The following is a 14,235-nucleotide window of genomic DNA, read 5'->3' as shown; positions in this document are numbered from 1 at the left end:
AATATGATGCCCATTGAGCTCATATCTCCCAGTTATTCCTGTTACTTATTACTGAAGGGTTGTATACGTTATTGCTTCCTTTGCCTAGTCCTACCGTACACATTAGGAGCTGGTTGTAAACACCTCCTCCTTTGCCCCTCTTCTCCAGCCTCGCCTTGCCAGAGGCTCTGTGTACCTCGTATTCCCTGGGCATGGTGTGCCTGGGCTCTGCATGCCCTCCCATGCCTTCCTCCTCTCATGCCAGGCCTCTCCGGGGTAAGTCTGCCTAGTAGAGCAGAGTGTGGTGGAGAGATGCTCAAGGGAGCTAAACCCCAACTAACTCAGGTTCCAGAAGCTATGTAGCCCAGGGAAGCAAGGTAAATCCATCTCAAATTTAGTAACTGCCACGGCTATGACTGTACCTGGTACTCGGGCTAGTGCAGATCGGTATCTCTGCATGACGCCAGCATGCACATGTGCCAAAATGTATTTAATTTTCCTTATTTATAAATGATTTTGTTTTCTTTTTCTCTGTCCATTTAGCAGCCCCTTTTTTCCCTTTTGATAGCAGAGGTAACTGCTGCTTCGTCACCCTTATCTTTTCCCTGCAAGCCTTAACTGAATAGATGTTCGTTGCTGGCTGACTCCTCCCTTTACAGTGTAGGGTGTTTATTTTGAAACTGGGATCCTGGCTGCTTCAAGGGAGTGGAGATCACTATAGCCAGCTACCTTCAGAGGAAGGTGATCTGAACTAACATCTCTGTTCTTTCCTGAGAACTCATTCAACATCACATCAGCCAAGACTGTAAGCTTTATTTATGTATTATTTTATACTGTTAATGCTTTTGCTTATACATTAAAATGCATTTAATCTTCCATGTGACGGTAATCTTGGAGTAGTCATGATGATCCAAGAAATAGATGAGAGGCAAGGATTTTTGTTGCTGATATCTTTGTTGAAAGAACTGAGTTGTTGGGATAGACTTAGACAAGTATTCAAATGCAGTATATTCTTATGCACTGCATTTGAAACCTTGTCTAAGTCTAACCCAGCCATGCAGTGGGTTCATTAAAAAAAAAAACCACCCACTAAAACTTAATTTCTCTCATTTTGTCTTCAGAGAACTGCAGTCATAAAAGGGTAAGTGAAAGCAGGATCTCTTTCTGAATGCTAGGTACAGACATTAAAAAGTCGGAGGCAGAATCGATCTAAGTTATGTGGTAAGTGGCATAGTTTAGATCGGTACCGAACAGAACACACATTTGCCCTTTGGTTGGGGGTGCAAATCTTAGACTGAATTCCATCATTTTTAACCCAGTCTGTGCACTGACCTTCTGTTCTGTTACAGGTATAGACTGGCTTTCTGTCACTTATACTAGTAAAAGTGTAATGTTTGTACCTGATCACAGACACCATTTTGCTTTGTTCTTGGTTATCTAGTACCTTTGAAAGTAGACACTAGCACAACTCAATTTAGGAGTATTTTTCTAGTGGAAAATTTGTTCTTGGCATTTTCATGCAAATAAACCCAATATCAAACTGAGGTTGTCAATGTTCTGGACAAGAGTGTTGCTCTGTTGGTGTACCGTCTGAAGTACTTGTGTATAAACTGAACGCTGCTGTAGCATTTTATTTATGATTTAAAAGATAACGAAAACTCTTCATGTCCGTGGAGGTGTATTTCATGTAGAAATTGATGAGCAACAATCAAGAAATGATTTAAAAGAAAGATGTCTGAATACTGGTAACTCTTCTTAGTCCTTAGAGAACTCTATGCAGATCAACATCATTATGCTCTGCAATATATCTATCTATCTATCTAGATATATAAAAAGAGGAAATTGTAGTACTGTATTATAGGTTATTGTAGCAGGTTACTTATTCTGGTTTTAAGTCTGTTTTAGTTGATTGACAATCCCTATACATGAGCTAATGTACAAGTTCATGTATACATTGATTCTTTTTTTTTTTTTTTTTTACAGGCCCAGAATTACACTGTCAGCTTACATTTAGCAATTTATCTTCCTGAAAGAAGATATAGACAAACCATTACGTGACTGCAAATCAAACATGAATTCCCCTGTTTTGCTGAGATCTCATTGCAATTTAACAGCAAAAAAATCTTTTAAAATGGCACTGTTTTTGCTTGCATCTTTGCTTTGCAGATCTGTTATTTGTCTTTAGAAGATGATTATATACATTCATTTTATAAGCTATTTGATGGTGTAAGATGGATCATACGGTATTAATGCAGCTGATATCTTCTATCAAAAAGAAAGCATGTTTATACTACAGATTTCAGGGTAGCTTTTAACAAGTCACTTTGATACTGGAAGCACTCTAGGCATTCTTTGTAGGCTAAAATAACTGTTTCCCAAAGGTCCCTGCTATGGCAATTAGACTGTATCTGGTACTTCAGCTAGTCTAGGCATATATACACTAAAATGCAGTCTGCACAGTAGACAGCTGAAAAGAAATACTTGAAACATTGCATTGTAATATTTTTATTAAGTGTAAGTTCATTATTTTTGATCTCTTACATATTACTGGGGGTGTTCCTTGTCCCATGGTTCTGTTTTCTATAATTGATGCGCCTGTCTTCAGTGTACAGTAAACATGAGTTATTGTTTGCACCACCTGCCATTCATGTTTTCTCCCCATGTTAAACCTCTTGACCACCTTAACTTATGGTGTTTTAAGTTAAGTTGGCTGCTCTGTCAGGGCAATAGGTGTAAAAAGCAGCTAAGCAACCGTTAGCACATCTGCTCTGAAGTGTGGAAGCAGGTTAGTTCCACTTGCATGATATTAGTCTCAGTTTTTCTTTGTTTCCCTCTTGTACCCAGAGGACAGAGAGGTTCTCCCCCTATTCATGATGGAAAAATTCATAATGCAGCTCAACCCACTGCAGCACAAAGCACTACGGTGTGCTCTCATACTTAGTGCCACACACAGGTGAGTGCAGTGGCCAAGTGGCATAGCTCGATTGTTAGTTCACGGTATGGCTACTCTCACATAAGCTAGACCAACTCAAGAGAGATGGTAATTCAAGTATAGGTGGCACAAAAAAGCATTAGACTGCCTTTATTTTAAAGATTTGATTTTCTTTTTTGAATTCCTTTCTAAAGAACCACAATTGAAAGCTCTGCAAAATGTGTTATTTCCGTAGTGCTGAGACGTTATGATACAGGTCCCATTTTTAGCATTAGTGCTAAAGCTGGGCTGAATCTTCACCGGTGTAAACTACTGCAGTCTGCTGAACTACATTAACACTGATTTACTCCAGCTGAAACACAAGCCTAGGAGAGCTTTGGAGCATTTTGTCCTCAGAGTTCAATTTTGTTCCTATGAAATTCAGACTCCTTATTGTAAACTGGATTGCAAAGTGCTGGATTGCAAAATGCAGTGTTGGTTAACAAGATGAGCCAATCCCTTCAGACAGTTGTCTGTTAATGAACGAATGGTCTAAAGCCACTCTTCACTTGAGCTATAACTGGGTACTCTTCTTCAAGCAGCTGTGTCCAGCTTTTCAGATCACAGCCTCTGCTTTGCATGCAGACCTTGTCTGCACATTTTTAGGAATGTTTCTGGAATAAGCAGGTGATGAAATCTATGCTGTGGCTGCACAGGCCATTACACCTAGAGAAAGAAATAGGCTAGTTTAAAGCCCTCCAGAAACATGTATATCATATGTATCCCGTATATATCAACTCCATGCTTCAGTACTTTGATCGACTTGAAACCTGCAGAGGTTCCTAGTAAAGACTTTTCACATCTACCCAAATAACTGGTTTAAATCCCACAGCTACAACATTCCCTTTTTTGAATAGTGTTGTGCATACATGGCCTGAATAACATCATTTTTCATTCCTCTGACAGTTGCTACAGTTTATTTTCCTTAGTCAGCATTTTCCAATCAGGTACTCCAGCTGAAATTACTCTGGCCATTTCCACTTGAAAAATGTCTGCTTTGTGCCACTTTTATATCTGCTCTTAAGTGTAAACCTTGAACATGACCTCTTCTGTGTGTGAGGTCATGTGCACTTGTAACTAATGCTGAATGTCCTCTAGTATAAACTTAAAATAAATCACATCAGCGAGCCCAAGCAAACACATGGCCACTTAACCTGGAGCTCTGGTCCCAGAGTTAGATCTGCCCGGGCAGCTTGCTGCAACCTTGTAGATGTGGTGACAAATAAAGGCCGAACAGTAACAATCTACTAAAAACTGAGTTAGCGTTATCACCGTGCCTTACTGTGTCAACAGAAATTCTCTTTGAAAATTACATCCACACACTGGTCTCTATTTCAAAAATTGCCCTGGAGGTGCACCATTGGCTTCCTGTTCTGGCTTTATTTTATCCAAAGATCTCTTAAAATAAGCAGTGAGGTAGTTTTTCACGTGAGTTACCATTTTTTGATAAATCAGAATTGTACCAAAATAGTTGTCATAAGGAATAACTGCAATAAATGTAAAATATGCTCCTGCAAGCCCCAGGTAGCAATTTTTTAGATATCCATAAAGTAAGACAAGCCCACTGCATTTTAAAGTAGAATGAAAAATACACTAGTGGGGTAAATATAAAGCAGAGAAGCATCAGTGCAATGCATTCTGGATAATTTCAGATAAATACTTTTTTGCTTTTTTTTTTTTTTTTTTAGCTGCATCAGTTTGCTGAGGAGCGAAATGAAAATGCCATGTTTAAGTGTGGGCACTAGGGGTTGTAATATTGCTGGTAATTTTTTTAATTAGTTTAAATATACTTATGGGTTTATCATAAGTAATATAGTTTGAAATTAACTGCTGTGCAGTTGCTCTACTTAACATAGCACAGATTAACTATTTTTTCATTCTTTTTTTAAAAAAACAAACAAATCACTTCTATACAATTTCTGTCTCCTAGCTCTTAAATAAGTGTATGTTAACAGATCCCCGTTTCCTGAATTCATGCTCAGCTGAATGGGCTCATATTTCCTGAACTTAAGATGATTCTTGGTGGACAGTACGCTGCTACCACAAGGATAATATTGCGGTGAAAGCAGAGAACTGAGGTGGGAGAGCCACATTCCTGTTTTAGCTGTGTCACATACTTGCTTTGTGACCTCGGGTTATCAGTAGTGGCAAACGCTTTCTCCCATGAGCAAACTGATTGGCCTCAGGGAGACTACCTATGTGAAGCTTATCAGTGCAAGCAGGACTTGATAACCTGAATCTATACTTTACTGTCCATCTGTAAAGTGGCAGTACTTTATTGGCATGTTTATGAGGTCCTTGGATGTCTCTGGAGGGGATGTACTCTGAAAATACCTGACAATGAAGCATTTTGGTCAATCGTTGTCATAACTACCATTGAAACGGAAAATGGCCCTAAAACTGTAGCCATGTGATTGATCATTCATGCAAGAGAAGACACCTGCTAGACTAGCAGGTTCTGGCAGAATTGTCTGGTAGGGTTTGATTCATAGATGTTTGGGTCGAAAGGGACCTCAACAAATCATCGAGTCTGACCCCCTGTCTGGGCAGGAAAGAGTGTTGGAGTCAGATGACCCCAGCCAGACACCTATCCAAGCATACACGGCTTGAATAACATCATATTATGCACTGGGGCAAAGTGCCTTTGGGTTGGCTGTTGTTAGCTCTTCGAAAACCTTTCTTTAATTTGTGAGTTAAATGACTGTTTACTACAAGAATTGGGGAAAAAAGGAAATGCATGCATTTGTCTGGCTTCCTCAAATTATGTAATATTGTAGGGCTGGTTGAATAAAAGCATCTCCTGGCTCCCTGCTCCATCTGCTCATGCATTGCTCTGGCAATGTGAAGCAGAGCCTCGTCCAGCTAGTTGTGTAGGCTCTTTGTGCAGAGGAACCCCTGTGGCACAGAGTGGCTGAGGGTTTAGATTCAGTGTATTTTGAACTACAATAGAAAAGAAACAGTGTGAGTAAGGCTCAAGTGTTGGCGGGGGGGAGAAATGACACAAAAAAGAACATTATTAAGATGGCACTTAAATTCCTTGTGAACTTTGGAAGAGTCACTTAAACCAGACTTTACGTTGGCAGTCACTACTTGGCTGTTCCTTATTTTGAAGCGTGGCAGGATTCGATTTTTTTTATTGGTAAATGTTGATAAAGGTTGATTTCACCTCGCGCTTGCAGACCTCTGAAAAGTATTTCCATCATTAATAATCAAAATTTTTAGAAAGAAAAATGATGGCTGATGAGAGAACTGTGCTGACCATAGTCTGGACTTCAACCCCCAGAAACCTCAGGGGACGGTGAACAAAGGTGAAGTCACAGCAGGAGTTATGTCAGAGCCAGGACTCCTGCCAGCTCTGTCTCTCAGCTGGCGGCAGTCCTACAGTAGTTACATTTGTGTCATTAATAACTTCTCTGCACCCACACCTATAATTTCACACAATCCTGAAAATCTAAATCACTAAAAATTGAAATAAATGCTTAAAAATAAAGATTGATATTATGTCAAAATCATTAAAAAAGAAAAATTGAATTCTGCCAAGCCTATTTATTTTCCATATATGTAGCTTGTGACCCCAGTCTTTGGTTTCCAGAAGCTCTGTGCATGCTAAGCAGTCTGAACAAGCAGGCCCTCGGTGGTTTTCATTAGGGATCCACAATGGATGGAAACTTTTGCCCTTGCACTCTGCCTCCAGTCCTTATCAGCAGGGATCCAGGCTTTCCATTTGCCACAGAAAAATGCGGATTTTTTCGTTTAAAGGAGAAAAACCTGGACTTCTCCATTTTGGGGAGAAAATCTCAGATTTTCTTCTTTAAAGGAGAAAAGCATGGTGGGTTTCCCCTCTGCAGGCTGGCAGAGTTGCAACCTGCAAGGGGCTGCGGGGAGCGGGAGGAGGGCAGTCAGGCAGGAGGTGCCATGTGCACACATACACATGCGCGTGGCTGCCAGGCAGCCTGGAGAGCAGCTCCCACAGCTAAGTCAGGGGGGACTGAGGGAGCTGGGCAGGGTTCGGCCTGGAGCTGCTGCCCAGCTTGAGCGATGCTTGGGGCCCGGGGCCAGAATATGTGGGCGGGGGGTGGGACGGAGCTGTGGGCAGCTTGTCTGGGGTGGAGGGCGGGGCAGGCTGGCTCCCTGCTGCTGTACGGTCTCCCGGGAGGGGCATGGGGTAGGCTGTGGGCTCGGGCTCCCCACCCTGCTACACTTCCCTGGGGTCTCCAGGGCCCGCCGGATGGGACCCAGTGTGGCAGGGCAGGGAGGCTTGTGCCGCTGCAAGCCAAGGGACCCCCTGCCCTCCTGGAGGTAGCAGGGGGCACAACTGTGTACCACCACTCCTGCTGCTGCCTGGCGAGTAGGGGGTGCCATGCCATAGCGGTGCTTGGCACATGGAGGCGGCACAAGCTTCCCTGCCTCGCTCTGCTGCACCGGCTGCTCCTGGGGCCTCTGCAGCCCAGCAGATGGGAGGGCAGCAGGGTAGTCCAGAGCAGGCGGCCTGCACCCACCCCGCTGGACGGGCTCCACTCTGGCCATGCTCCCTGTAGGGGAGAGGGAGCTGGACTCCGCTCTGCCACAGCAGCTGCCGCCTCCTACGGGCAGCAGCTGGAGCTCAGGTGCTGCTGCGTTGGGGGGGCTGTAGCCCCGGGTCTCTGGCCCCATTGCCCTGGCAGCTGGGGGCCCCCTCTGGCAGAGCTGGAGGGGTGGGGAATGAGGGGCACCAGCAGGGGTTGGGGGGCCGTGGGTGGGGAGTGATGGATTTTGGGCTTTTAATCGGAGGACTTGTGATGTGTGTTTTGTCAGAGAATTCACAATTCTTAAACTGAAAACCAGGATCCTTGCTCATGCGTAAAATGATAAATTTGCCTCACCCCTCCAGAGCTTGGGCATGGATCGCAGGATGAATTAATGTTTGTGAAACTTTTGGATAATGTCATGGGCATTATTGTTTTCTTATGAAGGCTTCTGATCTGTTATCTCAAGGGTTGTCAACCGGGGGTACATGGGAAGTCCCAGGCGGTACGCAGCAGAGAAGCAGGGATACTTGGGAAGCGCCACTGCTGTGCGCTGCCCTGCTGCCGCCACCGCTTCATGTTTGGCTCCTGGGGGGAGGACCCCCACCCCTGCTCCATGTCTGGAAGTGGGTACCCACCAGAAGGGTACTCTCCTTTAAAAAGGTTGACAATCCCTGTGTTATCTTATTAGACTTTGACTAGCATGCAATAAATAAGGCTTGAGTGACCACACACTGAACAATAAAGAGAAAACAAAATATTGAACGGTTGTTCTTTCAGTGAGCATCTAACATCCTGTGCATTAATGAGGCCTGAACCCTTTGGAAAAATAAGTTGTGATCATGTAGTTACAAATTGGACTATAATGTACATGGCCAGGTTGGGAAAATTGATGCTGAAAAGGCCACCTTAATTTTGGTATTTCCTCATTTTTGAGTGCCTCTCTTAATAACATTCTTGTAAAGTGTTTTTTTTCATGTGGAATTTCCTCTCTTCCCTTGAAGCACACTGGTTCAGCAGTAGGGATGCCACTGCCCACACCTGTCACTGGAGCAGAAGTAGGTAATCCTCCTCCCCATGGACCAGCCCTAGAAGAGGCTGGTCCTTTGCTAATGGGTTGCACCATGATTTGCTGACAGCAGAGGGGTGGTGCAGCTCAGGAAGTCCAAGCATGCTCTAGTAAACGAATGTTTCTAAACCCGTTTGCCCTCCACATGTCCCCCCTGTTGTTCATGCTCTTCTCCCTTGCCAGCCTGTGTTGGTCTCCTCCTTTTGAGCTTTCTGTCAAGTCCCACTCTCCATCCCCCATTTTTCCCCTCCCCACATCCAGTCCAGCCACTCCATCCCGTTTTCTTGATTCCTCGTGTAGCCTGCCTCTCCCCTCCCTGCGCCGGCCCAGAGTCACGGACGCTGCATCTGGCAGAATAAGACCGGGACTAGGAGCCAGTGAGGAGAGTTTTTTGGTGGGCAGGGAAAAGGGATCGAGAAGAATTGGAACCATCTGGGCAAACAGACTGGGAAAGGGAAATGGGAAAGAAGACACAGGTGGGGTGAGTAGTCTGGAGATAGAGGCTGACTCTCCCCACCCCAGACTCTTGGTCCAGCCAATCCCAATTCCACTTTCCCCCCACTTCATTCCCAGTTTCTTCACGCTCTTTCCAGCCTGTTCCTTTTCCTTCCCACTCCAGTCCTGCTATTGCCGCAGTGAAAATTGAGTCAAGTGGCCACTTCCCACAGGCTGCAGGCGGAGGTCATGTACAGCATGGGAAAGAGGATAGATAGCTTCTTATCCTCCGTTCTTCTGGCATGGTCTGCTGCACTTTGGGGATGGCGAATGCACGGTCTTAATCAGTACTAAGAGCTGCGTGTGAAGGCAGGAGGATGTTCAGTGGGAAAGAAACTTTGGCTATGTTATCTGTTAATCTAACAGCTGTCGAGAGCAGGTAGGAAATATGGTCTAGACAAAATTACTATAATGAGAGTGTACACCTAGTGAAAAAACTACGCTCACAGTAATTACCAATAGTTCAGTATTCGACTTGGAGGGTGCATCAAATGGGGGATATTCAGGTGTTGTCCTGGGCCCAGTGTTATTCAATATGTTCATTAATGACTTGAAGGGTGATATAGAGAATATACTTAAAGGATCTGAAGATGGCCCCAAGGATGGGAGAGGAGATGTTACAAGCATTTTTGGAAGACCATCCAAAATGATTTTGATAAATTTTTAGAAATAGTCTGAAATCCATACAATGAAATTCAGTAAAAGTAAATGCAAAGTAGTATTCCTAGGAAGGAAGAAAGAAGCAGGTGCCCAATCAGAAAATGGGGAATAACTGATTTGGCAGCTATACTACAAAAGGATTTATAACAGATGGTAAACTGAACGTGATTTGAAGTTGCGTAGAAGGCCAGTGTCATTCTGTGATGTCCTAACAGGAGGGTTGTACACGAGACATAAAAGGTAACTTGTACCTCTTGAGGTCTCCACTTGGCAATAGGGGCAGAATCAAGTACAGGGTCCAGTTGTGACTACCACATGTCAAGAAAGATTAGAAAAAAGAAAAAAATAGAGGAAGTCAAGATAATGGTGACAAAAATAACAAGAGGTTTAGAAAGTCTGACTTATTAGGGAAGCTTGAAAGAATGGAGTCTGTTTTTAAAAAAAAAAGGTATGTGAGTATATTCACTGTTCTCAGTGGTGGCAGATGACAGAATAAGAAGCAATGCTCTCAGGTTGCAGCCAGGGAAGTTTAGGTTGGATATCAGGAAAAACTCACCAGGAAAGTAGTAAAGCACTGGAACAGGTTAGCTCCATCCTTGGAGGATTTTAAGACCTGGCTAGACAAAGCCCCGGCTGGGATGATGTAGTTGAGGCTGGTCGTGTTTTGAGCAGGGAGTTGGACTGGATGCGATCTCCTGAGGTCCCTCCAACCCTCATTTTCTGTGATTCTGTATGATAACAGATTGTTATAAAAGATGGGAAATGATCGGCGATTGATTTTTCTCTCTGTCAGTTAGGGAGAGGATAAGAAGCAATAGTCCTGCATAAGGAGGTGCGGAGTCTGCCTGGCTGGAAGCCTGGGGGCCAGCTGTAACCGATGACCAGTAAATGAGAATGGGGCTACAGAGAGAGTTAAGGTTTTCAGGGGGGGAGAAGGGATGAGACTGGTGTGCTAAGAGAGAAACACAGAGCCTAGGTGGCCCCTCTACATCTGAAGAAAGACTACAGGTGTGGTTTGGTTTGTTATTTGCATGTTTGCTGTGGGGACAAGGACAAGGTTGTCCCAGGTGAAATGAAGCAACTGGAAACCTGAACTCAGAGATGACTGGACTGGCCTTGATAAGAAAATTGGGGGTGTGACACACTTTCATCCTGCCTTGCAGCAAAGATGACTTCAATATTTCTGATGATAACGGGCACTTTTACACATGCTCCAGGGGTGGGGTGGGCTCTTTAATTAGAACAGCTCCAAGAGGCGCTCTAAGTAAAGTGCCACCATGTCTCGTGCATCAGCATCTCTGCACTTAAAAATGGCAGCGGGGTTGCTTGAACTCAAGCTCATTCGACAAACTTTAGTACAAATGTCCACACTGCCTTGTCTAAATGTGGGGACGCTAATGCATGAGATGCAGGAGGCTGCTGGAGCACAGCAATTGCCATGCTCCAGCAGACTCGATTAATGGACTCGACACTAGAGTTCCAGTGCATCAGCGCAACCTTGGCGGTCATGTATAGGCGCCCAAAGATGGCTAAGTCTGGGAACAGATTACTTAAAGAGGTTATAGAATCACCATCATCAGATGTTTTTAAAGAGCAGGTTAGACAAACATTTGTTGGGGTGGTCTAGGTTTATTTGAGAGTCCCTTGGAGCAGAACAGTGAACCTCTTGAGGTCTTTCCCATCCCTACATTTCTTCTATACTAACTAGAGCCCATGTGAGCTGAAATTTTTCAGTGATTTCTAATTTAACCAAATACAGGCAGCTTTTCACAGGCATTAATGTAGGTATGTTGTTATCACAAATACTATAGCCCCTACTGTTGTTGCACAAATTCCAAGTCCCTACTCTACATTCAGGAGGGGGGCTATAGTTATTCAATTTACTACAATTTTGTAACAGCACATTTGCATTTCCCCAAGTCTCCCGAGTTGACACAGCATAGAAATTTCAGGCCAGATCGTGTAAGTCTGGCAAAGCTATAGGCAGCTGAAAACAGGGTCTTATGAAAAGGCTTGGACAGTGGTACCAATCTCTCCTTCTCCCCTCCCCAAAATAATCCCACTGGACACTTTCACACGTGCTCCGGGAGTGCGGGGAGAGGGGGCGCTTTAACTAGAGCGGTTCCGAGAGCTGCTGTAGTTAGTGCACTGTAGCATCTCATGTATCAACATCCTCACGCTTCAAACGGGTTCTATGAGCTTTAGATAAAGCGCCCCCGCTGCCATTTTGAAGCACGGGGACACTGATACATGAGACGCAGCAGCTGACTGGAGCACAGTAATTACCACAGTCCAGCAGACTCAGTTAATCGAGTCTGCTCCGACATGCCGTAACTACAGTGCGTCGGAGCAGCCTCACAGCATGTCTACAGGGACCCATTGTTATCAAAGACAACTTTCCTTTATGATTCTCAAATGTTTCCACAGGCTTTCCGAGAAGACCTGGAATGTCTTATTCAAGAACAGATGAAGAAGGGCCATAACCCAACTGGACTGCTTGCATTGCAGCAGATTGCTGATTACATTACAGCCAGCTCTTTTGCAGGTTTTTCTTCATCTCAACTCAGTAAGTGAATTAAGTGTGTGATTGATGATATATATTTAAATTTCTCTCCGTGTTTTAGCAGCACCAGAGCCTCTTACTTCCTCTGATTGGAATTTCTGCTGTAGCTTGTTTTACCAGTTAAAACCGTATAGGTGGTGGCCTAAGTAAATAATTTACTTTTCAACTTACGCATTCTCAAAATGTTTGGTTGGTTCAGGATAACAAGAGGATATCAGCATTATTATGTGCCCAGAAGCTCAGTTATTCTAGAAACTAGTAGTAATCAATAAGTTCACAATTTAGCTCAACAAACTAACAGTACTTTTTACATATGCATCAAAGTGCTAAAATATAAGTAACGTAGTACCTATCATAACTTGGCACTCGCCTTTACACTTGTTTTACATGTTCAAGGGGAAAGAAATTTATACAAGTGTGTGATTAAATTCACAGATGTCAGAGGCATGAAATAGCTTGTAATAAATAGTAGTGTGTGGTTATAAAGAAAAAATTGAGAGTTGTTGCCAGGATCCTGCAAAATTAAATGTTATGGCATTTGTAGAAGAACTCCTATATCTAATTTCCAAGAACTGGAATAATTGAAACCAGTAAAAAAAAAAAAAAAAAAATCATTAGTTAAATATTCATGCAAGTGTCTGAGTTAACAGACAAATCTGTCTTTCTAAACTGTTCTCTCCATTGCCTGCAGACTCGGAGGTGCAAATAGGATAGCTGCTTTCATGAGGTGATTTAAGATCTGTGGATGGAAAGTCCGGCTTTGACTGTTTCAGGGCCTGGAAGCCAAAGGAAGTGGATACTGTTCAGCACCTTTGAAAATCATAGGGCATGAAGAGATGTATTTGAATCTGAGTATATTTCAAATACAGCCTTTGTGCCATGCAGACATTCAGCCCTACCCCATCCCAGAGTGCTTCAAAACAGCCATGAAGACATGCAGCAGCATTGCTTTCCAGCTGTTGGGGGGGGGGGGAAGGAGGCAGAGATCTGCTGGAGCATGCAGACGTTCAAGAAACACTTCAGAAGGAAGCGCGTCAGAGTTGTTCCTTTTTTCAACCTATTGTTTTTTAATTGCTTCAGAGGCACTTGGCGCTCTTCATACAGCACATCTGTCTGTGGCCAGTGAATCAGAGAGCTGGAAGAAACCTTGAGAGTCATCCAGTCCCACCTGCTGCCCCAGTACAGACTACCCTTGTCCATGAACACTGTGTGCCCCTGGTGGCTGGGGGGCATGGCAAGCTCAGTTGGTGACCACCCACAGGCACTGCCGGCAGTGCTGGCGGCGTCTTTTCTCACGGGGTGCGCCACCGCACTTAGGGGGTACATGTGCACCCCCTATGTGTCACCAGTGCCCTTGACAGTTCTTTTTCCAGCCTTGTCTTAAAAACCTCTGGTGTCTCAACTTTCCTCAACAACTTGTCCCACTGTCCTATGGCCTTTACAGTTAGGAACTTGTTGTCTGAGGCTTCATCTAAATTTTGCCTTGCTGCAGTTTTAACCCATTGCTTCATGTCCTGCCTCCGTGGCTAGGAAGAAGAGTTGTTGTCCCTCCTCTTTATGGCAGCCTTTCAAGTATTTAAAAAATGGCTGTCATGTTCCCCCAGGAAAGTATTTGTAAAGAGGCGGAGAAAAGAGTTTTCTTATTAAGATTTGACTCAAGCTGTCCAGAAGTTGAAGTATTCCTGCTGTAGTCCTTATTACCTTCCTAGAAGTGACTGAGATATCTGTTCAATTCTACAAAGTCTAGTTTTTTAAAAAAATCCCAAGAATAGCTCGTTAATCTTAAAGCTATTGTGGGAACTGTCCACAGCAATTATTTATGACTCCTTGAAGCATGAAAGAGTTCAAAATCTTAGTGGTGCTTCAGAATATTCCTCTGCATCACCACCTAGCTCTTCCCTCGGAAGTTGGAGACTTTCACATTATGTTCGGGTACAACTTCTATCCAGGGGCTTCTGGGGAAGTCGCTAGAAATGACTGCAGCTGATGCCAC

The 14,235-nt window shown here is 43.9% G+C and overlaps 1 protein-coding gene across 8 annotated transcripts in view; it reads left to right on the top strand.

Moving 5' to 3' along the window:
* ADD3 (adducin 3) overlaps positions 1-14,235 on the top strand; it is a 168,035-nt gene that overhangs the window by 137,893 nt on the left and 15,907 nt on the right. For 7 of the 8 annotated variants that reach the window (XM_019555788.1, XM_019555787.1, XM_019555792.1 and 4 more), the window contains one exon: positions 12,107-12,245. In XM_019555788.1, coding sequence (XP_019411333.1) covers positions 12,107-12,245 — 139 coding nt within the window. Of the gene's footprint in view, positions 1-693; positions 785-12,106; positions 12,246-14,235 lie in introns of those variants that run through there. The other variant, XM_019555793.1, reaches the window with a different exon arrangement.

The sequence above is a fragment of the Crocodylus porosus genome, unplaced genomic scaffold (assembly GCF_001723895.1).
Source record: "Crocodylus porosus isolate Cpor-Errol unplaced genomic scaffold, CroPor_comp1, whole genome shotgun sequence".
NCBI lineage: Eukaryota > Metazoa > Chordata > Crocodylia > Crocodylidae > Crocodylus > Crocodylus porosus.
This window is presented reverse-complemented; position numbering and strand designations above follow the sequence as displayed.